At 35.8% G+C, this 27,722-nt stretch overlaps 1 protein-coding gene across 1 annotated transcript; it reads right to left on the bottom strand.

The window, feature by feature from the left end:
- Positions 1-27,722, bottom strand: prune1 (prune exopolyphosphatase 1). The gene is given in 8 exon segments (NM_001160294.1): positions 1-402; positions 5,157-5,315; positions 10,973-11,067; positions 11,174-11,332; positions 13,935-14,116; positions 16,809-17,011; positions 17,092-17,196; positions 27,558-27,722. Coding segments are annotated over 8 exon segments (1,344 nt in total). The 5' UTR covers positions 27,597-27,722.

The raw sequence follows: 27,722 nt of genomic DNA, 5'->3' as shown, positions 1-27,722 counted from the left end.
TCACTGCTCCTCAGGAGATGTGTCCTCCATGCTGGCCATCTTGCTGACTTTCTCCACCAAGGCTTCAGGGCTGATTTTGGGAAGGCCGTTGTCTAAGGGACAGCCCTCCACCAGACTGTTCATTGGCGTTGGAGGAACCCGAGTGTCGTCCTCAATCCCAGCGTCCTCCAGACAGTCACTCTGGTCCTGGTTTGAATCATCGTCCAGGTCCAGATCCTCCATGTTCATACACTGAGCTTCTCTCCTTTCCTTCTCCTTTAGGAAGTCTGTGATTATAGGCATCACCTTTTTGCGAGACGCCAGTGTGTTACCCTGAATAAAGGCCTTCACATCTGGATATGGACTGCTTAATGGCTTAAGCTCCAGACTGGGGTTTTTGGCTTTTTCTAGTGCTTTACTCATCTGTGGAAGAAAAGCATTAGATATCATTTAAAACAACTTAATCACTGAAGTCAAAGTGGCTTTATTTTATACACTACTAATTTAAAATAAACTATTAAAATACCATATCATATCAGAGCTAGATTTACATTACTCCAGTAATTTTAATAGTCTGAATTGCTGATTTTGCGATCAATGTTGAACACAGTTGTGCTGCTTAATATTTTTTTGAAAATTTTAGTTGATGTTTTTTCCCCAAGAGAAAAGGTGTATTCAGCGATAAGGAATAGGCTGGATCAAGCAATTTGCTTTCATTAAAATGGACCGCCATCAAAATACTGGAAATAATGCAAATGATTAAAAACGTGACAAAAAAGTGACAGACACATTAAAATGGTTGAGCATTTAGTGTAAACTACTGTTAAAACACCTGTTAAATCTTTCAAGGCCTCAGATGTCGTTACCGTACGTTCACACCGAAAGCGGCGAGAGCGTCCAAGGTCGCTCTGGCCGCCCTGGCGACAATGCTGTCTGCCTTCAGCTCCAGCTGCGGGAGCGTCCAAACTCGCTACATTGATCTCATATTTAAAGGAGCCAATGCAGCATATCAGTTACATTCCTGCATAAAACATGTTTCTAGCATGAAAATGTTGCGCACTTCTTATCAAATTCTTTTAACAATGGAAGATCAAGTTGCGTATGGTGTGGCTTTGCTCTATTTATTAAATATGTGTCCATATGTCTGAAATATCCTGAAGCAGCTATACTGTTTTGTACTGTCACGTCGCGTGAGATTCCCGCATTTTTAAGATAAATATATATAACATTAATGAACATCAGTAACTCGCCAGTAACTTATTTAATGCATCTTCCTGTAAGAAAACATTGTAAATAATTGGAAATCCGGCGACCGCAATCATCAAGCCCTTGGGAACAACTGTGGTCGGAACCAAAGTTCACAGGTCTGTGTTCTCTGAACCAAGCGGTGAACGTCTTCATTCTGATTGCTTGCCACCGAACAGCGACATAGCTCATTACCATAAAGTTGACTTGATTTCAACTCTCCTCGACGCCCACGCTGGAGAAGACACGCTGCGCTGCTCCTCGCCGCCAGCTCTCATAGAAAATGAATGACTTTCGGCTACTTTGACGCTCTCGCCGCTTTCGGTGTGAACGTCCGGTTAGAATGTCAGGGTTCCATGCTAAGTATTTTTTTCTACTGGCTCGATCATGCCAGTGATTCAGATTTTTACTTGCCCTGGCAAAATTGTCACTGGCCCCAATAATAATAAAAAAAAGAAGATAATAGGTATTTCTTAGCCACATATTTTAAATAGTGTGTCAAAAGTCAAACATAACTGTATACATACACTTTTTATTCAACATAACTTTTCTTTAAATACAACTGACTAATATTTAAAAGCAAAAATGTGCACTTTAATTTTGACACTCACAGACATGGTCACCAGATATAAATCAGAGAGGTAAGACGTTCTCATACATAGCCTCATTTAATTTGTCAAGTTTTGTAAAAATCTATCCATCTATCTATTGAATTAATCAATCTATTAAAAACATTGGCTACAATTATGCATTATAGGCTTAAATTTGAGAGAGAAATAACAGATAAAGCGAGACTGCAGTCTGATAATAAAGCAGATCAATGTTGATCTTTCTGTCGAGGTGTCAGTGCAGAAACGAACAAAACAATAGGCCTAATAGAAAATATTATAAGATTAAAATATGGAAAAATTATCAGATGATAATTTTTGTCAACGGTTAAACATCTCTCTGTAATCTTTCAGAATGCATTCACTTTCGTATTTGACATGAAACACACATTTGACGATAGGAATGACAACCGTCCATGCTCATTATCTCTTCAATTACCCGTATGGCTATTACACAACCATAATATCAAATAAAATCACTTTTATTGTCACATAATCAGCAGCACGTGTGCTATGAGGAGTGAAAAGCTATACACTGTGATATAGCCAGGTTCACCCGTTCGTTGGATTGCTTTGCTTTCTCACTACAATCAATCGGCTCCAGAGTCCGTTTCAATCGAGCTGTGGCCACCTCATTCATGCGATCTCAGACCAATTTTTTTGGCGTAGATCAGAGCGATGTTGCAGTATTCACATATGCTAAACGAACCGCGCTAACAAGGCAAACGAGACGGCTTCCAAAACAAATGTCTGGGTGTGAAAGCCCCCCAGGACTGTATTTGCATGCAATTGACAAGCAGTCGCAGACAAAATAAAACTACTGACAAGCCAGCCTAATCGGACCAGTAATGATGCTGTATACTGTCCCAAGCGTCTCGCACACTGGCCCCCTGGTCATCGGGCAGTCATTATTGTTGAGCCCTGAATGTGTCTAGAAAGTTTCATCTAAAAATACTTCAGACCATTTATTATATAATGCCATAAATGCCAATTTTTGAATGAAGCAACACAAACCAAATTTGTGTTTGTATCTCTTTAAATGCAAATGAGTTGCTGATCCCCACCCCTTTCCAGAAATGGGCGGAGCCTTTTAGTGTTGGATACTCCGGGAACACCAAAACAAAACATATGCATGTGTGTTTGTCAGTTTAAACTCTTAATACGTGGGTTTCTGGGCTGCACAAACATGAACAGTCACTTTCTTTTCAAAATATCCAGCATTTTCTAGTGTGCTTTACACAATCAATGAAGAAATGGCATGTATTAGTTCTGTCAAGCAGCATCCCTTAAACATGATACACTACTTATGCAAATCAGTAAGGCTTTATTAGCTATGCTTCTATTTGACTATTTTTATGCTCCTTTTGGATTATCACATAAAAATTGAGTAATTTAAATAATAAAATGATTTAAAAATGTATGCACACAATGGACTATGAAAAGTTTTTATCTCATAATTAAGAATTAGCATAAACTACTGTGGAAACAACAACCAAATAAATTCCAGCATACACATAAAAAAGTCATGTGATTTTGTTTTGAAAGATCAAGTGATGACAAAAATATGCATGATGGGATGGCATTAATGGACTCTACGAAGTTAATGGACCCACTGTACAAAGTTTGAAATGTTGTTTTGGTCGTTTCTAAAGTCTCGACCAAAATTAGCCACCAAAGTGGTTTTTCGGTTTTATCATTGTCATATTATTATCATTACCTAAAGAACTGTCTTATGCACCTGAGGGATCCAAAAGCCATCGCCCACTTCGACATCATCTTCTGAGAGGCAAGTAAAAAAAGCTCGCAGTGACTTCTACTAAAGCAAACTCCAGATTCTTTTTGATATTTTCCGCAAGTTCATCAGAAAGTGACAGTTTTGTTCTCTGTGACTCGCTGGATAAAAATTATTTGCAAATGATTTATGCAATATTTCAGTTTTGCACATAAATCTAATTTTCATATTTGGATGAAAACATATCTAACGTCTTTAGTAGTTGTTTAAAGAGCCCCTATTATGGGTTTTTGAAAATAACCTTCCATGCAGTGTGTAACAGCTCTAAGTCAATGAAAACATTCAGCTGAGATTTAAATCTAAAAGTGCACCATGTTTAAAACTATTGATTCTTTAGCGAAATGGTTAACTCAGAGTCAAATAAATGAATCGAGTTGGGTTCGGATATTTTGTTTGAGCGCATTGACGCGAAACGGTACATCACCAAATATGTAATTACAGTTCCAGTAAAATGCGCATGCGCTTTCACTTCAGACACTAGCGGAGGCGCGGGGAATCACAGGACTGATCATGACGCAGAGATGACAATCACTGACAGATGGAGATTCGGCAGAGGGGAATAAAGTCTTCATTTTTACAACAATACCATAGTATAGCCAACCTAGATCTGTGTTTGTTTCTGTCACGTTTTGATACAACGTTTTGACAATCACGTATTAATTGAAACAATAACCTACGCTGCAACACGGGATTCGTCAGATTCGTCATTTGCCATTAAAGGAGCAGCAGAGACTGTGGGACTTTGTCAGTAACTTTTACAGTTCCTATGGACTACTTTCTTCTTCCTCCAGATCATAACATATAAGTGTAATTAAATTGTGGCCTTGTTTTATGTAGTTTGCAAAATATGTGTTTAATTTTGTGTTATAAGTTGTAATGGCCTTGCGCGGCTTGTAATCACGTATCTATTATAGATCAGTGCTTGTAATGTATCTCTCAGGTTAAATCTGTATGGGGCTGTTCACATATGGTTAAAGAATATGCTGAAGTTTACTGCGTTCCTGCAGTGGACTCTGTAGCTGCTGTAGCCGTGGTGGGCATTTCTTACTGTCTTGCGCTGAATCCAGTCGACCAATCGCAATAGAATGAGTCATCGGTCCAATCAGCACAGATTAGCTTTGCGGTAAGGTGGGGTTTGGGAACAAAACGATCGCTGAACGATTTATATGAGAGTTGCTGGGATAATAAGGTAAAGACAAATGCATATTATGAGACAATAAAAACGTTTTTTGACCTTGCATGCATATCAGTCTGTTGTTGGAGACCCCCAAAACCAAAATATGACCTTTTATAATGCAAAATACGGGCTCTTTAATTGAGACATATAAGACCCAGAACTACAATTGAAGCATTGGAATGACTGGTTACTGATACAGAGAATAGCCTCCTTTTAAATAGACATTGTAACTTTACTGATCTTTTACAGGCTCAAATAGGCAACAAGTAAAAAAAAAAACCTGTAAAATAATGCAAACATGCAGTTGCGAGATAGACATTTAAAGCCTTGATGTCCAGAAAAGTGCAGCGAGTACCTCTTCCCTGTAGACGGTGCTGGAGCTGTAGACGGCCAGCTGTCTGAAGGGCTCCTTGCTGTCTTTAAAAGAGATTGTCATGGCCAGCAGCAGATTATAGTTGTGACTGTGGCAGAACTCGCAAAGGTCCTGCTGTAGGCCACTTCTCTGAAGAAAATCCTGAGACACAAACCAACTGTTAACACTTGACATTTACTAAAAACACTGTTTTAAAGAAAACCCTAAAGACACAACTGCACTGTTGACACTTGAGCTTTGAATAAAAATAAAACACTGCAATCCTTTCACTATGCGAGACAACAAAAACTCATTAGCAGATACATGTTTTCCACATGTTTATACCTTCTTCTGCTTGTTTTCAGCATAAATCTTTTTTTATTTTAATAAAGATGTTAGTTAAAATGCATTACATATCAAGAATTTTAACGAAATACAGTCCAAAAATAATGTTTGCTGTTTGTTCAAACTACTTATTTAAAATGAGTTGAAAGAACACAACTCTTAAAAATGTTTTAACTTGGTTGTTTTATGTTCAATGTTATGTACACTAGTTTGGGGTCAGTGGGATTTTTAAATGTTTTAAAAATGAGATTAAAATTAAAATTTATTAAAAAATAAGCATATCCTGCTCACCAAGGCTGCATTTATTTCATTAATAATACGGTACAAACTGATCAACTGTGAAATGTTATTGCAGTGTAAAATAACTGTTCAAAAGTAGCTTTTATTAATTTATTCCAGAGATTTTAAAGATGAGTTTCCAGCTTCATTAACCCAATCTTTAGAGTCACAGGATCTTTCAGAAATTACTTTAATATTAATTGTTATTATTATTATTATTATTATTATTATTATTACCATCATCATCATCATTATTATTATTATTATTATTATTGAGCAATTATGACTGAAGTAATTATTTCATTTGAAACTACATACAATATGTAATAAATAAATATTTAACAAATTTAAGTATTTAACAACTTAACATTTTTTTTTACATTTAATAAATGCCGCCTTGATGAACAGAATAATTTTATTTAAATAATTAAATAATTATAATACAAAACTGACCCCAAACTTTTGACCAGTAGTGTAAACTGTAAAAACTAATGAGCTAACTTAATTCTTTCATGTTGCCCCAACACAAATTAATTGTGTGGAACCCAACATGTTTTACAATAAGTAAAAATATGACATTATCAATAATAAAAGAAACATCCCAGAATAGATATAAAATAAATTATCACAAAGTGCTAAAAACAATAACAATAACTACAAAAATAAATGTATCAACAACAAACTGAAGATTAATGTCTTCAAAGAATGGCATTAAAGTTTAGCATGATTATCAGATTACAGATTTGTAATTTTATAAATATATAATGTTTTAGTGAGTTGAACAAATATTTTCCCAAATTTTTTTTCAGAGGGTTTATAAATCTGTTCCCAATATTTTATTATTATTTTTATTTTGAATCTGTATATATATATATATATATATATATATATATATATATATATATATATATATATATATATATATATATATATATATGTATATATGTATATATATATATATATATATATATATACATATATATATATACATATATATACATATATATACATATACATATATATATATATATATATATATATATATATATATATATATATATATATATATATATATATATATATATATATATATATATATATATATATATAAAACACATTATTCATTCATTCATTTTCTTTTCAGCTTAGTCCCTTTATTAATCTGGGGTCGCCACAGGGGAATGAACCCCCAATTATCCAGCATATGTTTTACGCAGCAGATGCCCTTCCAGCTACAACCCATTACTGGGAAACACCCATACACAGTCATTCACACTCATACATTGCGGACAATTTAGCAAACTCAATTCACCTGTACCGCATGGCTTTGGACTTGTGGGGGAAACCAGTGCACCCGGAGGAAACCCACGCAAACATGGGAGAACATGCAAACTCCACATAGAAATGCCAACTGACCCTGCAGAGGCTCGTCTAACACTTACTAATCTTATTTTTTAAATTTTTTTTTTTATTATATAGAATTATATTTAAAAAATATTGTGAGATACTTATGTATTATTTAAGATTATTAAAATAAATTTATTTATTTAACATGCCAAGCTAATTTTACATCTCTAACTTTCTTATATCGTGTCATCTACAGTGTCCCAGTCTCCTGTATCATGAACAAAGAAAGTTCTGACACCTTTCTGCCATCTGATTAAACAGATGATGTGCAGCTACTGTACAGTGCAACGTGAAGAGAGCAGGCAGGTGACGTGTGCAGTGATCAGTGGGTGTGTGAGACGCTTCGCCCTGCCCTGCGGTGAGTCTGGGTGTGTCTGAATCGCTATTAATGAGGAATTCACTGAGTCATGTGGACAAGCGCATGAGCACAGTCTGTGCCCACAATAGCAGCTCCTTACATTTCAGAATCCACGTTTCCTCTTTCTGGATTCAAGAACGTACCACATAACTCATTACATACAGAAGGAAACATGACATTGGCATGTGATCTTCTAATGTTTCCTGAAAAATCCTGACAGATTGATTTAAAAATGCATGAGGTCAGATTTATTCCGGTGGTCAAAGAGATGCACTAATATAATGACAAAAATGCAATTTTAATAATTCATTGAGGATTTTTGCTCTCTGTAATATAATCAATATTTTTCTATTGAAATGAAACATGGAAATTCAGCACTGAACAAAACATCTGAAATGCTTCTTGCAAACATGTAGGAACACGCATAAGCAAACACATCTTTTGTCTTTGGCCATAGATCACATGGCTTTTGTTCACACTGAATGTTTATTTTGCACTTGCAAGACTTGCATTGTAGGTATTACATCATTTCAAGCTTCAATTATATTAATAACACAAGACTACATGCAGCATGTACAGCAAAACTTGTTCAGCTCTGAACCTGATTTAATTGACAATAAAACATTTTTAAACAGATTTTATGATTTTCTAAGTAATTTTTAATGATTCATCAACTTATAGTGGGTTTTATTTTATTCAATCTCTAAAGTGAATGAAAATTCTAATATTGTATTATTATTTCACTGTGACGATTCAATATTGAAATGTATTAAAACAATAGCTGCATCCCAAATAGCACACTATACACTATGCACTTTGTACTTATGCACTTAAACACTCAACAGCATAGTATATGTAGTGTCATCCTAAATGAAACACTAATTTTTTTTTAAGAAGTGGAAAGTCACACCATTTCCCTGATGATGTTTGACGTTTGCCAAATTAGTGAAATAAATGATCCAAATACCAAATAATACCTGCCGCGAGTATAACCATATTCACCATCTGTATCACTCTTGTAGGAGAATTTTGCTTTCACAATCCAAAATAAATAAAGTAATCCAACATCAGTGCCCGAAAGCTCCGCCCCTTCCACTTTGTGAGCAAAGCAAGCAGCAACCTCCCGCTCTCCCTCATGAAGCAAATATGGAAGAAACTGAAACTGGAATTCATCAAATTCTGCTAGACCTGGCTCTATAATAGAGCAGATTTCTATTGACCCTTCTGTTAAAATGGCCATCTTTACAGCCGAAAGAAAGGTGTTTACAGCCTGGTACAAAAACAATTTTGGTTCACATAGCTAATATAACCATGAGAGGGGTGAATGTTTTTTAGAACTCATCCGTTTTGTTTATATTAAGTTATATCAAGTCTGCATAATTAAGGACGTAGCCACTTGAGTGACAGCTAGGTCTCGCTGGTCACCGTCACTTTACCTCAGCTGATTCCGGCTGATTAGCCGCTGAGCTCGGCTTTGTATATCATATTTTTGTTTTGTTTTATGTGGCTACACACAATCAGTTGCTTTTCGGAATTATTTCTTACAATTATCAGACGATAGGGCATACAAGTTGCCTCCATTTCCCAGGTGAGTGAAATTATACTTGTATACCATCTCTATAAATCTATTTGCATTATTTAAGATATTTTATCATTCAGAATTTTCTTTAGAGCTGTAATGCACTCCAGAATCTGACAGATTGATTAGCTGTAGGCTATAGAACAGTCATCTGAAGCATTGTCAGACAGTGTTATGCCTGGATTTCATAAATAGCCTTGCATTTACTAACACAGACTATATTTGAAGGGTTTGGAAGTAATTTGTGTTATTATGAAAAAAACATCATAATAACAATGCTTAGTGGCTTAATGTATTACAACAGTGTTTTTAAAAGACTAAACATTTTACAGATAAAGTGCACAAACAAGCACATGTGCTCAGAACACAAACAAGTTGCAGGTAAGGAAAGTATTAAGTGTTACCAAAGAAAAGCCCTTCTAAGCATAATGCTAGCACGCATCTTTAGCTCCGCTCACGCTCCGCCTCTTTGCCCTTGTGTGGTATCCCCGAGTCGGTGCTATGACGTGCAAACAAAATGGCGACGGTTGACCACACCTATATGTAGCTTCTTTTGCGTTCTTCAGAAACCTATGGGTCTATGGTGCAAAGCTGCTGTCGTTGAGTGCATGAAGTGTCCATCATTTCACACTACATTTTACCAGTTGAATAAGTGCATCATCCTGATAATTAATTGGGAGTAATTGGGATTTGGGATGCACCTATAGTGTATAACTATACCCTGATGAAGCAGTTTATGCCCCTGCTCTTTATGCATTTTGTTTTATTCTTGATCCTAAAAGAATGTTTTCACTTTTTAAAGTAGTTGTGCATCAAATGTTCAGTGTTAAAAGAATCTGAAATTTCTACATTGACTTATGATATTTTATTCAGTTATTAAAAAAAAAGTATCGTTATCACAATTAACATTTTAACAAGAGGTGTGTAAATTCAAGAGTGGAACTGTATATTAATCATTCATTCAGTTTCCTTTAGCAGTGGTTGCCAAAGCGGAATGAACTGCCAATTTTTCCAGCATATATTTTACACAGCGGATGTCCTTTCGGCCACGACCCAGTACTAGAAAACACCCACACACTCTCACATTCACACACTCACTTATGTACTATGACCAATTTAGTTTATTCAATTCACCTAAAGCGCATGTCTTTGAACTGTGGAGGAAACTGGAGCACCCAGAGGAAACCCAGACAAACACGAGAAGAACATGCAAACTCCACACCGGCACTTAGTCACAGTGCCACTCCACTGTATATTCATTCATTCATTCATTTTCTTTTCGGCTCAAACCACTGACTTTCGTGCCATGAGGCGATCGTGCCACCCACTGCGCCAATGTGCCACAATATTTTATTTATAATTTTAATCTAATTATTTACATTGTGGCAATTAATAGATCACAATTTTCTTTAATATATTTTTGTTTGTTTCATAAAAGAGATGTTTGAAATCAATATAGTAAACTGACAACTAAACCTTTTATATTTTTAATGAAATAAAACTTTAAGTAATCCGAAAGAAATAATTTTTTTTATAAATGTATTATCATTTTTTGTCCAATCCATTATGTCTGTGTCTGCTTACAATTATGAAGCAATGGATTAAAAATATACTGTTATTAACAGAATTTCACTACAACAATAATTAAATAATTTACAACTTTAATTAAAATGCAAAATAGTTATCTAAATTTTAAAAAGAAAAAAAATTACATCTGTATATATGAATTTATATATATGCAAAACTATGATGAAAAATGCAATAGCCAAACCCGTCAAATCAAAAGTTCAAAAGCTTCAGAGATTATAGGACATTTGAGATCTCAAGTGACAGATTCCATCCAGTACTGACCTCTAGTGTCATGTAAATAACACTGACAGCCAATCTCAGATCGCCACCAGACGCTGCTTTCATGTCTTTCAGCAGCATCTGCTCTGTGGACAGGCCTGAAACACGGAAGAGCACTTTGAAATCACTCGAGGATGAACACGTGCTGTAAAGTCTCAATCTGAGCCTGCATCAAACTGTTTCACTTCAAGCATCGTCTCTCACCTGACACGTCAAACTTGGCATTCTGCAGAGACTGAAACAGAGCGCCCCGCGGAGGCAGTTTTGGGAAACGCTGCTCCAAAAAGATGGCGTACTGGCTGTCCTTCGGGGTGACTTTACCTGCTTCAGGTGCCATGTTAACACAGTCCAGGATGATGGTACCTGTCAACACAAACCACATTCAGCAAGTCAACGAGATTTTATCTTTCTGCTGACAGTTCGCATCTTTATGAAACCATCCTGACTACCAGGAAAAATATTTCAGAATTACCTTTATCCTTAAAGGGACAGTTCACCCAAAAATGAACATTTACTCAATATTTACTCTCCCTCAGGAGGTTATTTCTAAGCCTTTTGTGTTTATTTCTGCTGGTTGAACATAAGAAAGAAATATATTTTGAGGAATGCTGAAAAGCTATAACCATGATATCCATAGCAATAAAAAAAACTTTACTATAGAAGTTAATGGTTACAGAATTCTAACATGTTTCTAAATGTCTTATTTTGTGTTTAACAGAGGAAAAAACTCATAAAGGTTTGGAACAAATGAGAAGTGAGTAAACGAGGACAGAATTGTAACTTTTTTGGGTGAACTATACTCAAGTATCCCAATCGTTTAAAAGGTAATTAGTGAACATAAAACATTATTTTTGGGGAAAAAAGTTATTTTAAACTAATCATGTCTCCACTAGAGTTTACATCAGAATGTGGTGCATACAAAAGTGAACCAAAATAAAATTAAAATATAACAAAAATACCAAATTCTACATAGAAAAATCAGTAAAATGACTCCACATCACGGTTAGTGTAATGTACAATATGAAACTTGTCTTGAGTTTTTTTCTGATTATCTCACAGTATGATATTTCAGAGATTTTACATAATAATGGCTTAATTTGGAAGCATTACTCATCATCACATATGTTTTGTTGTAACAAGCAGATTTGTGACACCTTCATGCTTGTCAAAGCCCCTTTAAAGGAAGCCGCTGTTCCACTATCGAGTGGAATGGTTCTGAGCAGTTCATCAGTTCACCCATGGCCAGAGTTCCATCTCAATGAATGGGGGAAAACCTGAAATCTCAAATAGTGCTCGCTGAATTAAATTACATTTCAAATCAGCAACAACATCTGTCCCATTACTGTTGTTTCTTAAGCCTTAATTACATTTAAAATGAGTTATTTTCAGTTTGCACTGCACTAATCTCTTTTACGCCAATTTCATTGGTAACCAGAGAACAAAGCTGCGAACACTGGAAGAACAGAGACAAAAACCCAGAGCAAACCACAGGATGACACTGGAAGGACACGATATGTGATGGGATGTGATGCCATTGAAAAAAATCAATGCAGGCACACAGGACTTACTGAAGCACAGGGCTTGTCGTAACAAACGCATTACACATGATCATCACAAACCCCTTCCTTAAAGAACCTGGTATCTATAAACATTAACGATTGGCTATGTCAACCAGAAGGCAGGATCTCCTTCACTGTGGTGGCCATACTGAGCATGGCATTGCTCCCAATTCGTAGTAATGCAAGTTAACTGTCTTTGCATATAATTTTAGGATGACAAGCAGATACAGCATTGCTCTGATACATGTTTTATTTATAGAGAAAATGAAAAAGCACTGCAGTATTTAAGTGTTTTGTGTTTGTCTGATATAATTAGTCTACCGAAATGTGTATGTTCCATACAAAGTACGAAGCTGATTGGTCAGTTCTTGTCACCTGACTTGCTGTGCGCTCACGGCATTCTGAAAAGTTGACATGTTTTTTAACTTGGCACGCCTGGAAAGTTGTGAGCCGCTCTCAAATTACGTGTACAAGACAAGACGCAAAATGCGTTCTTGCAAAGACATGTTGAATTCAACTGTGTTGTTGACAAATTCCTTATCAGTTCGTAGGTCCTTCGCTGGGCCCTTTCCCCTTCGCAAAGAAACTTTCAAAAGACTTCTGGTTCTTACTCTTTTTGCTAGCTTGTGGGTTACATTTTGGCACTCATTGACCAAATTTTAACCAAGAGAATACGGTCATTTTTCAAAATAAAAGATTGTTCAGACTCAGATAATAAATAAAACCAAAATAATTAATGATTTCTTGTGCAGCCACTTACCAATTGATCCACAGACTGTTACCGGTCCATGGCCTGGTGGTTGGGGACCACTGCACTACTATCATGTTACAGATTGCAGCAAGGACACACACTCAAAAAATAAATCTAAAATAGAGATAATAACTGTCCACTGGGGAGAACATTTTTTTAACCCTCTAATCATGGCAAAAATATGTCTTGCATTGTGTTAAAAAAATTAATGAAGTATCATTTAAAGCTTTATATGTAAAACAACAGCATGTCATGCCAAACTTTGCTTTATAAACACTTTAAACACAGCACTAAGCACTTTTCATCTTTCCAAAACATGTTGATGGATGCCACTTTCTTTGAATTGGAAATTTGAACAACCCCTTTTACATTTTATCATTTAAAAGTCCTTAATGTCCCCTTTATGCAATGAAAAGATTTCATTTAAAAGAGGTAGAAGATATTCACATTTACATAGATCCTCTAGAGAGGACAAATGCACTTCTGGTAGTCAGGATTCTATTGCAGATCTACAGGGTATCATGTACACACAGACTAGCTAAATGCCAGTGAAGAGCACGCTGTGCCCATCTGATGTCTAACATGACTGAAAGGCAGTCATGCTGGAAGAGCTCAGCATTCCTTTGAGTGTTTATCATGTTGCTATAACGCTCACCGTATAAAAGCTGAGCCACTTGTTGGTCGAGCACTGCGGGTGACTTCTGGGCAATGCGCTCAGTCACCAGGGTTGTGCAGGAGCCCACAGGCTCCACAGTGATGGGGCAGGAGGAGGAGGGTCTCTGTAGGAGATGATGGTCAATCACTTCCACAACGGCGTCCTCAAGCTCACTGTCAGCACTGCAATCAGAGTTATTACACACAGTAAATACCCTCATTTATACTTCACAAGTAGATTAGCTGATTTTTGAAATATAGTTTCTAATAATAGGATATTTTTGCATAACAGGATCTCATCCAAATCCTTTCATTTTGATTTATGGCTGTTGTAAGCTGTGAAATAATTTCTGAAATCATTCAGCGTACTGATATGGAAGTAGGGTTACACAATATATATCGTTTCAGCATCGATATTACAATGTGAGCATCAGCAACAGGCACATCGCAGGATCTGCAATGTCGAGCATTCAGGCACACAAAATTATAATGTTTGTAACTTAAAGAAACTGTAATTGTAATTATGTATAAATATGATGAAGACTATACTGGGTCATTTTACATTTCATTATAAAATTTGCACTGAATACAGCAAGACTTCCAGATATCCATAAAACACTGTTTATTTAGTTTCTGTCTTTGCTGTACTGCATTTTTCAAGGCTCATGATTGGTTTATTATATTTTTTGAAGATGTACTTCCCTACAAAATTATCCCAATCAGTCTGAAATTATGAATTATTTCCATAATAAGCAATTTATTTCATCTAGTAAAATTGTACTCAGTATCACAATATGTATGATAGAAAGATATAATATTGCAATGTCATTTTTCCCCCAGTATCATGTGATGCAGTTAAGACATATCAGGATCTACTTTAGCTGTGTGGTTCCCTGAAAATTGCTGCACATTATAGAATGTTCATCAACCACCAAAATCAAGCATTCAACAGCCCCATAGTATAGAAGTATAATAGTAATAGTATAATAGAAAATAATGCACAAATTGTAATGCATTTTTACCTAATAATCAAACAGCCAATTATTCCCTACATATAATATTTATTCTCGATTCTAGATAAGGATTATATCATCTCATAATTATCATGAACTAGAGGATGGAGAACACCATTAACAGAGCTGTATTTTCATTGTGTGGCATGAGCTTCATGATAACATGTAGAACTGAGGTATAAGTTATGCCAACAAAAGAGCAAAAAGGAAGACTTAGGGTGCTTTCATATCTGTAGTTGGTTCATTTGGTCTGAAACAAGGGCAACAAATGATACATTTAGCATTTTTCTGCCGTCTTTGTGAACTTTTCACATCACACTGCCTGATTGCTTTGGTCCGAACCAGTTGAAAAAATTCTAAATGCAGTCATGTGACAAAACCCACATCACTCATTGGCCAGATGTTGCACTGCAAAAAATGCTTTTCTTACTAAGATTTTTTTGTCTTGTTTCTAGTCCAAATATCTACAAATTCTTAAATCAAGAAGCATTTTCTAGACAAGCAAAACATATTGTCTTGTTTTAAGAAATAATATGCCAATGGGGTAAGCAAAATAATCTTGTTTTTCGATTTGTGATAAAGTTATTTTGCTTACCCCATTGGCAGATTATTTAGCTTGATTTAAGGAAAAAAACTCACTTCATTTTGGCATACTATTTCTTAAAACAAGACAATATGTTTTGCTTGTCTAGAAAATGCTTCTTGATTTAAGAACTTTTAGATATTTGGACTAGAAACAAGACAAAAAATCTAAAAAAAAAAAAAAAAAAAATTCTAAATAAGAAAAGCATTTTTGCTGTGTATTTCCTAAACTGCTTTTCGATTGGTCAGAATTATCGTGCAGGAAAATGCCAATGGAACTCCTGCAAGTAAACAAACTGGCTGACACAAAATGTCGTTTTTTTACTACGGAGGGACGACTGCGCTGGCTGATTGTATTCCTGGTCATAGTGCACTATATAGTTTGTATAAATCACTTTAGACAAACTATACATTTTGAGAATGAAGCGCGGCTGCAGCTGGAAAACAATGTTTTAAGGCATTACAAATGGTGAAGGCGCATCACAAGTCGCTTCAGGAGGAGGCGTGAATTCATTTAGCCAAACTGCGACATAGTCATCTTCCAGAAATATTACCAACAATCCATCAGGTAATGTTTTACCCTCTCTCTCTCTAAAATTGTTGGTAAAGTGCTGTCAACAAATATTTGTCTTCCACATTCCATAATGCACAGTGCATCTGCCTACAGCAGCTGGATTGGTCCAAAAGGCGCAGTCATTTTTGCGTTTGGGTCTGTTTTAGTTTGGATTATGTTCTCACCACAAGCAAACTGCTCCAGGGTTCATTTGAAAGTATACCAAGACCACCTCTTCAAGGAGGTCTTGGTCCGCTCTTTTGGTCTGCTTTTCGCACTCGAGTGTGATTGCTACATTCACACCTGCCCAACTGACCTGCACCAAAAGTGAAAATGAACTCTAGTGCGATTCAACCGAACTACAGTGCATCCAGTAATTTTGTTTTTTTCACATTGTCATTATGGGGTTTTGTGTGTAGAACTTTTGAGGAAATAAATTAATTTAATCCATTATGAAGTAAAGCTGTAACATCAAAAAATGTGGAAAAAGTGAAGCACTATGAATGCTTTCCGAATGCACTGTAAATAAGGCAGGTGTAAAAACACCCCAAAACACACACAAGTGTGAAAAGAACGCAAACCTGCAGGCAAAGGCGACAGTTTAAGTTATGGCTAGCCAATTTTTTTTTAATGAAAATGCGACGTGTCAACTCTAAAATTGCATTGCTTATGTATGAGAAAATGTAATAAGGTGTGGTGTTGATTCCTTTTATATGCTAACACTGACCTGGGCAGGACATTGTGGTCGACCAGTGTCAATGTCAGCTGTTTGTTCTTGTGCAGGCCATGGAGATCCACCTCATCCCTGAACAGCAGGTAGTCCTGCGACAGACCGCTTTCTCTCAGCAGAAAGATGCTGTCTGACCGCAAAGGGAACTCAGCGCGTGGAATATTGAGCACAGGCACAGGTATCCTCTTACAATCAAGACTCTACAGCAGACAGACAATAATCTTCAATCTTTCCAATAACACCACAGCAAACATGCTTTATTAGGTTGGGTGTTACATACCTTTGAAAGAAAGTAGGCGAAGGTCAGGGCTGATACCATGGAGTCCATATCACAAGCCTCATTTCCCATTACGACATGCAGCCCTGGGCTGTTCCTACTACAACTCTGAGAATGAAGGAGAACAGTGTCACAGGCCGCTGGACTAATATAGGACAAGAATTCATAGCATTTAACTGCAAGCCTAGTTCTCATACAGCTAAATGCCCCATTATGGTTTCTCAGATATTAACTTTGATGTAGTGTGTTTAAGCTGTTTGTGATTATAACATTTCAAAGATCATAATCCATGATGCATTGAGTTGTCCTGCAAAATATAGAACTAATGAAAACTATTGTACATCTTCTAATACAAACTCTAATCATGGGATGATAACCAGTTTCAAGGTTTACAATGGAAAAATTTTCTGCATTTCTACGATATATAGAGATGCAACGATTATGGATTTTGGTTGAACGTTTATAGTCTGAGGAATAAACACAGATATCACGATTATTTTGCGTTCATTAATTTCAAAACACTACTGGAAAAGTCCTTTTATTTTAAAGTGTTATTTATTTCTGCTCAGTAACCAAATAACACAGCTCAAAATAATAATAAAAAAAAAACAATAGTGGCAGCACGGTGGCATAGTGGGTATCACAATCGCTTCACAGCAAGAAGGTTGCAGGTTCAAGTCATGGCTAGGTCCGTTGGCGTTTCTGCATAGAGTTTGCATGTTCTCCCTGTGTTTGCGTGGGTTATCTCCAGGTGCTTCGGTTTCCCCCACAAGTCCAGAGACATGCGGTACAGGTGAATTAAATAAGCTAAATTGGCCATAGTGTATGCGAGTGTGTGGGTGTTTCCTGGTGTTGGGTTGCGGCTGGAAGGGCATCCGCTGCAAAAACATGCTGGATAAGTTGGAGGTTCATTCCACTGTGGCGACTCCTTATTAATAAAGGGACTAAGCCGAATTAAAATGAATGAAAGAACAAACAATAATCCATTTCTCTTTGGACTTTAAAATAAGTGGAAAAAAAAAGTTGTTGGCATTTAAACAGAATAATTTTACACTGAAAATAAACGACAGAACAAATAATAAATAAATAAACATAACAATAAATTAAAACAATAGTATTTGTCTAATGTAAATCTAAGCTACATATAGCTAAGTATTTCCTTTTACAGGAAACAAATGTAGTCAAAGGCTGCTGCTGAACCTCCGTCTGAAAGGCACTTTTGATCAACTATATCACAAAATTGTTTGGTATTTTTATTAATTATGTTTTTTTTTCTCTCTTTGGTGTATACTGAGTGTATATGAAGCTGATCAGTCCAGTTCTTGCAATGTGACTCGCAGCATTCTTTCAACTAGGTGCGCCTGGACAGCATGTGTGAGTGTGTCGTGCACCTCGTGCGCCGTGTTCGCACACATTGCTCCCAATATGCGCACGCAAGCAGCACACCTTTATTGTTTGTATTAGGGCTGCACGATTCTGGCTAAAATGTGAATCACGATTTTTTTGCTTAAAATCAGGATCACGATTCTTTCTCACGATTCTTTATTTGTAAAATAAAGGTTAATATGAGCAGGATATTATTATATTTAATTCTCAAACATATCGTCACCTTGGAATTATAAGGTTATATCTGCATTCTGAATGATTTTGAGATATTGAGCTTCAAAGTTTTTGCATTCCATAGCAAACAGTATGTGTGTAACATTTTTTTTTAAGTCTTAAAATGTAAACAATAAGTTGTCATTTAATAAGAATACATCAATAACTCAAATTTGACAAAAATGTCAGCTAGAAACTCATAATTCTAAAGTGACGATATGGTAAAACAACTATAATAATATGAGGCCTATGTGTAGCTCTACTGTTGGTAAAATGCTAAATTTTCAAATGTCATTATGGTGGACTTGAACAGACTTTCAATATTTCCTGTTTGTTAATTCACAGTAAAATAATGACATCTGGATACAGCTATTCATCATTATAAAATTGAATTATTATGTTTGAGAAATGTGCTTGTCGTTTGTCATTGACAGCATTATTAAACCTTTTGTTTTCACTGTCAAAATCAGACATTTGTCATTATCAGATTTCTTCTTGCATTATAGTCAACATTATGTAAGCTAGAGTAGCTATACTGACACTGTTAAACATTTATTTTCATGCACAACACTGTGTTCGCTATGAAAGAAAAACATATCAAATGCTTGTCGTAATCATAGCCGTAAAATGCGATATGATCATTTAAATGTGCGGCCAGTTTCATTTTCACTTCCGAGTGCGACTCATGGCTGCCGTCACAGTGAGAAAACACACACATGCAAATCATTCTTTCATCGCGGCTCTCAAACGATCGCTCTGTGCAACAAACTGAAGGTTATTTTCAACTTTATTACTTGTTATTCACAGCCAATGCAGGTTATGTTCACTAAAGTAGCCATCATTGGTGTGCTGCGTGCAAGTTCTCGGTAGCTCGTGGTCAGCTCACGTGTGATTTCTCGGCTGCAAATACATCATTACATGAAGACAGAAATGACACTTCTGGGTGAATTATACCTTATAAATACAGTATGTGACACTTTTGAAGCCATTTGAAGGTGTCAATGTTGCTGTGAGGACCTGTGCGGTCTCCTTTAAGCTTCTCTCCTGACCTTGAAAAAATACTTGGCTGAATCGTAAAAAAAGCTGAATTAAGATTGTGTGTAGGGTCGAATCAAGATCGTGATCTTTTTCGATTATTCATGCAGCCAGCCCTAGTTTGTATCCATATATCTGATTGAAAATAACAAACTAGAGCGCAAAAGATGTGATATGTGAAAGGCCCTTAGTTAATGGCCTTAGCCATAGTGTGTGTGTAACAGCCTCTGTGTAGAAGCTCTTCAAAATAGTCCAATAGGACTATAGACTATAGGAATAGGAACTTTAAAATAGTCCAAAGCCTACAGTTGGCATAAGTTTGTTTAGTTGCTGCAGTTTTGTTTTGTGCAGAACCGTGGTGTTGAGAAGCCTTTACAGTTAACCGTGGCAAATTAAAGTGGGGTTAATAGTGAAAGCGGTTAATTGGCGGTTAATGGTCTACATTTTTTTATGTGTTTTTGTCCACATCAAAACTACTGTTTTTTTATATTTTAAAAATAATATATGTATTGTTGGGGGGGGGGGGGTGTTTTTTACCCAGTCATTTAAAAAGAACATATTTTAGAGCAATGGTTCTCTAACTGTGGTACGTGTACCACTAGTGGTACGCAGGCTTCCTTCTAGTGGTACGCTGAGGAATAAAATATGTCATGTACATGCCACACACATTCCAAAATTTATTAGAATTGATGTATATAATAAGTCATTTGACATATAGCTTATATTTCTGAGGTAATCTGCCACGTTTTTTTAACTGTGCAGAGTTGAAGCTGCTTTACTTGGCCTACAACGCTACTGTATTTCAATACTGCTCATTTTGGTGGTACTTGGAGGGACAATTTTTTTCTGAGTTGGTACTTGATGAAAAAAGTTTGAGAACCACTGTTTTAGAGCATTATTGTGATAATTTTATCCAAGGTCATCATACTGTCAGAATCTTATACCGGCCCATGCCTAAAAAAACTCATGTAAAAATTGCATAATATCTACCTATTTTATTCACTGGCTGCCTAAAAAACTTATGCTTTTATCCGCAAATACTGTAGTTGTAAATTAATTGTAGAAGAGTTTAATTTGTGTTGTTAAAATTGAGAATTTGCTGTTTTTTAGCGAAGCAAAAGCAAACAAACTCCCAAAGCAATCCTTTCGATGAAAATCCAATCCATAGGAAAGTAAGCAAGTGAGTGTTTACAAATGCTGAAGAAGTCCTCCAGAGCTGAAATTCATGTATGAACTATTCACCTCCTAGCTCATTTCTACTGAGCGGTACAGTTCATTATAATACTGTCCTGAAGCGGCGTTCAGTATAGTACTGTACTGAACGACTCATGTAAAACACACTGTAAGCTGTAGGCCACTACAAACCACTACAAACTTTGCCATCTGATCAATCAGAGCAGAGTTGAGTCTCAGAATAGTAAGGTTAAGAAAAAATCCTTGAATTAACCATTTCCGACACAGTGAGAAAAAAAGCTAATACTGAAATGTCTAATATGAGACATTTTAGTCTCTTTAAGCCCTGTATTCAGGTAATCCCATTGCACAAGACCTTTAAAACAAAAAGAGCAACCTTTAAAACACACAATGTGTCACTTTAAATCAGCCTGAAATACACAACTAAAATGTCAGTTTGTAATTTCAGTCACATGAGCAAATATTTACAGCAAGTAAACTACATGACAAGCTGGAAATGCATCCAGCAGGCTGTGAAGAGTTGCAGCTCCACAAACCGAGCTTCAGCTGACAAACAATGCTGAACGTATGATCAGCCAGTCCACTAGAGATGACTGACAGCCAGTGTGAGGAGGGTACAGTGTGCCAAAGATAAAACACCTCCTGCTTCTCACCACTGCGTGCCTTTAACAGATGATAACATGAATGATTGACAACAAAACTCATTTCCTATAACCTCTATAAATTAGTCAATATTTTGCACTGACTATAAAGCTGATGATATGTTATGTAGAATTGTAGGTAACAGTTTTGTTTAGGAAAATTGTTCTTTTTTTCTGCTAGTGAATGTAATGTAGATTGTTTTCGCAACATTGTCATTCGTGGTAATTCCATCTGCATTAAGTGGCATTCACACTATCATTTGTTTGTTTATTATTGTTTTCTATATGTAAAACACTAAGGAAAGCTGGTAGAAGAGGTGACAAAAAGATGCTAGGTAGAAGGTCTATTAATGTTACAGACTAAACCTACTGCCTAATAGGCAGTGCCTATCACACTTAATAAAATAATCCAACTTTACTGTTACCTTTGCAATTTTGAGTACCTGTTTTTCGGCTTTCCCAAAGCATTCATGCCGCCACTACAAAATACAAGCTTGCAGGAATTAGTGGTGTTGAAATAAGTATCCAAAAAAAATATATATATTAAAAACAACATCAACAACAACAGAAAACCACCGTGTTGGTATCTGGAAAAATTGTGACCCATAAACCCATTTAATACCCCTCCACTGTCAATTGAAAAGTAAAAAATGACCACAACAGCAAGAGCTTCAGTTATATTTAAACATTTCTTAAGGAAAGAAATCATTGACTTCTTTCAGTTTCATTGTGAATGAAGTTCTGCAAAACTCAAAATGAAAAGATAAAATTATAAATAAAATAGTTTTTTTTTATTAAATTGATGTCAGGAATAATGTGAATATTATATTTGATGGCAAAAAGAAACCAAAAGAGGGATTGCTAATGATTTCAGTAGCAGATGCTGACAGAAATAACGATTTATTTTCTTATTGGGTTGATTGTGCCAACTTTACATTGATGTGGAAGATTTATTCATGTTTTTAAAAACATTTTTAAGTCTCCATTGAATTTATTAAAATTTCAGACATTTTTGGTAAATTACTATGAAGACATTAGAAGAACTGCACTGTATTTTATAAGCGCTTTTAAACCAATTTTTTTCTTTCTGGACAATGCTAAATTTTCAACATCATTATTTCTTTATTTTTCCAGATATTGACTATCAGCCTTCAAATATAGCTATGAGCATCGGCGCATTTCTACTTAAATACGCTCATTGGCCACTTTATTAGGTACACCTGTCCAACTGCTTGTTAACGCAGTCAATAACATGGCAGCAACTCAATGCACTTAGGCATAGACATGGTCAAGATGATCTACTGCACTTCAAACCGAGCATCAGAATGGGGAAGAATGGTGATTTTCTCAGACGGGCTGGTCTGAGTATTTTAGAAACTGCCATCTGTAGGGTTTACTTTACAGAGAATGTTCTGAAAAAGAGAAAATATCCAAAATATCCAAATATCCAGGGCACAAATGCCTTGTTGATTCCAGGGGCCAGAGGAAAATGGCATGACTGGTTCGAGCTGAAAGAAAGGCAACAGTAACTCAAAAAAAAAAACACTCGTTACAACCAAGGCATACAGAAGAGCATCTTTGAATGCACAACACGTCAAACCTTGAAACTGATGGGCTACAGTAGCAGAAGAGCACACCGGGTGCCACACCTATCAGCTGAGAACAGGAAACTGAGGCTACAATTCACAGAGGCTCACCAAAATTGGACAATAGAAGATTTGAAAAACGTTGCCTGGTCTGATGAGTCTCGATTTCTGCTGTGACACTCGAATGGTACGGTCAGAATTTGGCATCAACAACATGAAAGCATGGATCCATCCTGCCTTGTAAGAACGAATTAGGCTGGTGGTGGTGGTGTAATGGTGTGGGGGATATTTTGTCTGCACACTTTGGGCCCATTAGTACCAATTGAGCATCTTGTCAACACCACAGCCCACCTGAGTACTGTTGCTGACCATGTCCATCCCTTTATGACCACAGTGTACCCATCTTCTGATGGCTTCTTCCAGCAGGATAAGCACCATGTCATAAAGCGTGAATCTTCTCAGACTGGTTTTTCGAACATGACAATGAGCTCACTGTACTCAAATGGCCTCCACAGTCACCAGATCTCAATCCAATAGAGCACCTTTGGGATGTGGTGGAACGGGAGATTCGAATCATGGATGTGCAGCTGACAATAAATACATGCATATTGTCCCACTGTGTGATTGGGTGTCCAGAAAGGCACCATTTATAAATAAACTAATTATTATTATTATTATTATTATTATTATTATGTACATACATATATATAAAAATACAGACTGCATTAAATTTGTTGTATTTAAAACGTAAAAAAAAGAGATTTCAAGAGCCTATATTAAACCCTACTTGAGAAATGAAGAGCACTTCTAAAAGAATAACACCGAATACATCACCCTAGATTAAATAAATCCTTTTATCTCTCCCCATGATGATGTTAATTAGCATTCGGCTCGCTCCATTACTCCAGCCGAATACAGCAGCAGCCATCAGTGACGTCAGCATTAAATGATGTACTCTGATCTGGGCAAACAGCTGGGGTTTGTTTGAAATGCTGAACGACAGACTGTCAACACAGACAGACTGAGCTCACAGCTGGCACAAACCCGGGACAGGCTTGTTTAGGGCGAAATTTTGGCAAAGCTCCGTCTCTCTCATGTGATAAACATCACCAAAAAATCTCAGTTTGATGGGGAAGTGAAGGAAAAAAAACATGCTTATTCTGAGAACTTGCTTATTAGTCACCGTGATGTGAAATGGACCACGCGATGGTGAGTAAACAGTACAAAAACCGTGGAAAGTGTCTCTATATTTGCAACCTCACGCTTCAGTGCGGAAAAAAAGCACTTTAACCACAAGTGAAACCGTATATTTTCTTTAATCATTGACTGAATTGGTTAAAGAAACCATCTTTGCTCGCTTCTGTGAGCTGAGAGACTCAAAGTAAACACAGGGATTGATATTAGGTGGTTAGCAGTCGGAGAGCGCAAGTGTTTGGGTTTAAAACAACAGTGTTTGGGGTTGAGAGATGCACTGCTGTTGGGCAGATGTGGATAGGATTGTATGAGCCGGACAGGCAGCAGGTGTTATTGTCTCTGCAAATACAGACAACTTGTGTCATGAAACTGAGCGCATGAAGCTGTAAAACTAGAAAAGTGGGAACCATTATTATTGACTAAACAAAGTATCTATAAAAAAACGTTCAGTTATGGAGCTGCAAAAGTATTTAAAGGGCTAAATTTAATACATTTATCAAGGGAAAAAAAAACATGTTAAGTGTGATCAAATTTGCACAATTGCAAAGTGGAAAATAGAGTTGGGTGTAATAGTTCTGCAAAAGAGTAAAGGGATTACTTTTAATGTTTTCATTTGCCTTAAATACCTGAAATAAATTCAACTGTTCATAATAGATTCAGAGAAGGAGAGTAACAATAAACAAATATATTTTGCAGAATAATTAGATTTTTCAGCTAAAGGATACATTTATCAAGACGACTGAACATGCTTAAGAAACAATGGATTGAGTCAGAAATTAATGAGAGTATAGGATATCCGTTTATGAAATGTGTTGTAGTTAGTTAGAAATTTTTGAATAAAAAAAGCTTGAAGTCTGTGTCATGAGTGATGATGCAGACAATTCATCTTAGATTTTTAGTACAACTGTTTAAATATAACTGTAATTTATTCCTGTCATTTAAAAGCTGAATTTTTAGCAGTTAAATATCATAAAAAAATGTAACTTCAGGTAAATGCTCTCCTTCTGAACGTATTCATCAAAGAAAGAAATTCATCTTACATTTTTTTAATTATTATATTGAAAACAGCCTAGCAGCAAGATTATTATATTAATATTAGAATATTATTCTGTATGATTTTTGAAGCATCACGTGACTTGAGTAATGATGCTAAAATTCAGCTTTTAAATGACAGGAATAAATTACAGTTATATTTAAATAGTCATACTAAAAGTCTAAGATGAATTGTCTGTATCATCACTCATGACACAGACTCCAAGATTTGTTTATTCACAAATTTCAAAGTAATTACACCATATTTCATAAACGGATATCCTATACTCTCATTATTACGGACTCAATCCATTGTTTCTTAAGCATGTTCGTTGTCTTGACAAACTTAACCTTTAGCTGAAAAATAGAATTATTCTGCAAAATACATTTGTTTTGTGTTACTCTATTCTTGTTGTACTTTGGGCGAAATAAATGCAGGCTTGGTGAGCAGAAGAGACATTTGAAAAAAATAAAAATAAACATTAAAACTTAATTCTAAAACTGTTGACCGCTAGTATAAGATTCTGATGGTATGATAACCTTGGATAAAAATATCAAGGTATCAAGGTATTGTGATTACTGCAGCAAAATAAGTTCTGTTATGGGTGCTTTCACACCTGTAAATCCTTTGTTTTGTTCTGAAAAAATGATTAAAATTGTTAAATTGTTACTTGCTAGTAAAGTCTCCTCACATTGGTCAGTTTCAGGGATTATTTTGCAGAGTCCTGCTCAGCTGTCATGTGTTCTTATTTTAATTGATGACGATGAGCAATAGGTATTATAAGCGAAAGGTGCACTTTAATTATGAGTGGTGACACCCACAAACATGTTCGCCATATATAAATCAATGGTAAGACTTGCTCATACATAGCCTTGGCTAGAATTATAGGCTTTACATCATAAATAGAAATAACAGACATACTAAGACTGCAGTTCGGTCAATAAAAAAAAAAACTAAATAAAACAGTTGGGAAAATAGTGAAAAAAAAACTAAACAGACAAAAAAATATATACCTTAAGTACAGTATAACGAAAACTTTCTGGGTTTTAAAACCTAAACTTTTCCAAACTACGGTATACCTTGAAACGGGTTATCATGCCATGCCTAGTGTACATGCATGAATCTGGACGTACTGGATTTACTAGGTTGCAAAAAACTAGATTGAAGACAAACTATAAAACTAAATTGAGAAAAGAGTTAATATTTATTTTTATTCTCTAAAAGTCTGATAGATTTCTTACTAATTTTAATTTAAAATATTGTCATTTAGAGCACTTTTAGTTATTTGTCTAGTTACATTTAGCAGAAAACTGCAATTGATTAAAACATGTTTTCAGTTGTTGTCAGTGAAAAAGCAATAGGTTACTCCATATACTGCTTTTATTACTTCTGAAAAGAAAACATTCATTTTTGTCTGTAAATGAATCTAAACATGTTTAAAAACATGGAATAATTAGGTCATTTTATTCTCTAAATGACGAACCTTTAACTTTAAATGTAGAAGAAATCATTAGTTTAGCATAAAAAGAGTGACGAATATGAAATGAGAACTGCCAAGTCTTTTTTAAACTCCAAATACACAAACTTACAAAATGCATATAGAATATATAAAACACAATTATGCACATAGAAATATGAAAACTTTTAGACTACGTGTGGCAAAAATGCGTAATTATAATGTGTTGTATTGAACTATTTTGGATTGAACTCAATTGTACTGAATATGTGTGTGAATATGCATAATTAATAATCACATTTACATATAATTATACTAGTTAGCACCATAAGTTAACAGAGCATTGCATTACGTCAAAGTTACACTGTTGTAATATTTATAGGTGTAGTCAATGTAAAAACAAATCACTATCAAACCTTTTGTTCTAATATAGATGATAAACGTAAACAAACATATGTGGTTTCTCGCAGTGGTCTCTCAGTCAATAGCGCATGCGGCCAGGGTCCGTGCACGCGCGTCATACCATATGACTTAAGTCAATATCAAGTGTACATTAAACAAAGCATACATTATTTACAACACCAAACTATCACATACGACAAGCACACTCAAGTGTCTGAATGTCACGACACTAAACGACTGGTTACTGGCCACATTTTAAGTGGCTAATATGGTAGAAGACAACAAACCACGCGTAACTGTTTAAGCAAACAGTATTAGCTCAATCTTACCTTCAGCACATCACGACAGCTCCGTAAATACGCCTCCATTGTTACACGGAGCACGAGGGGTTTCACGTTGCGGAATATCCTAAAGAGTTTAAAAATGCCCTTCAGTGAAATGTGTAGAGGACCTCAGCGCTTCACTATGTGCAAGTTATGAATCCAGAGCTGTGC

This window comes from Danio rerio, chromosome 16, assembly GCF_052040795.2.
Source record: "Danio rerio strain M-AB ecotype USA chromosome 16, GRCz13ab, whole genome shotgun sequence".
NCBI lineage: Eukaryota > Metazoa > Chordata > Actinopteri > Cypriniformes > Danionidae > Danio > Danio rerio.
This window is presented reverse-complemented; position numbering and strand designations above follow the sequence as displayed.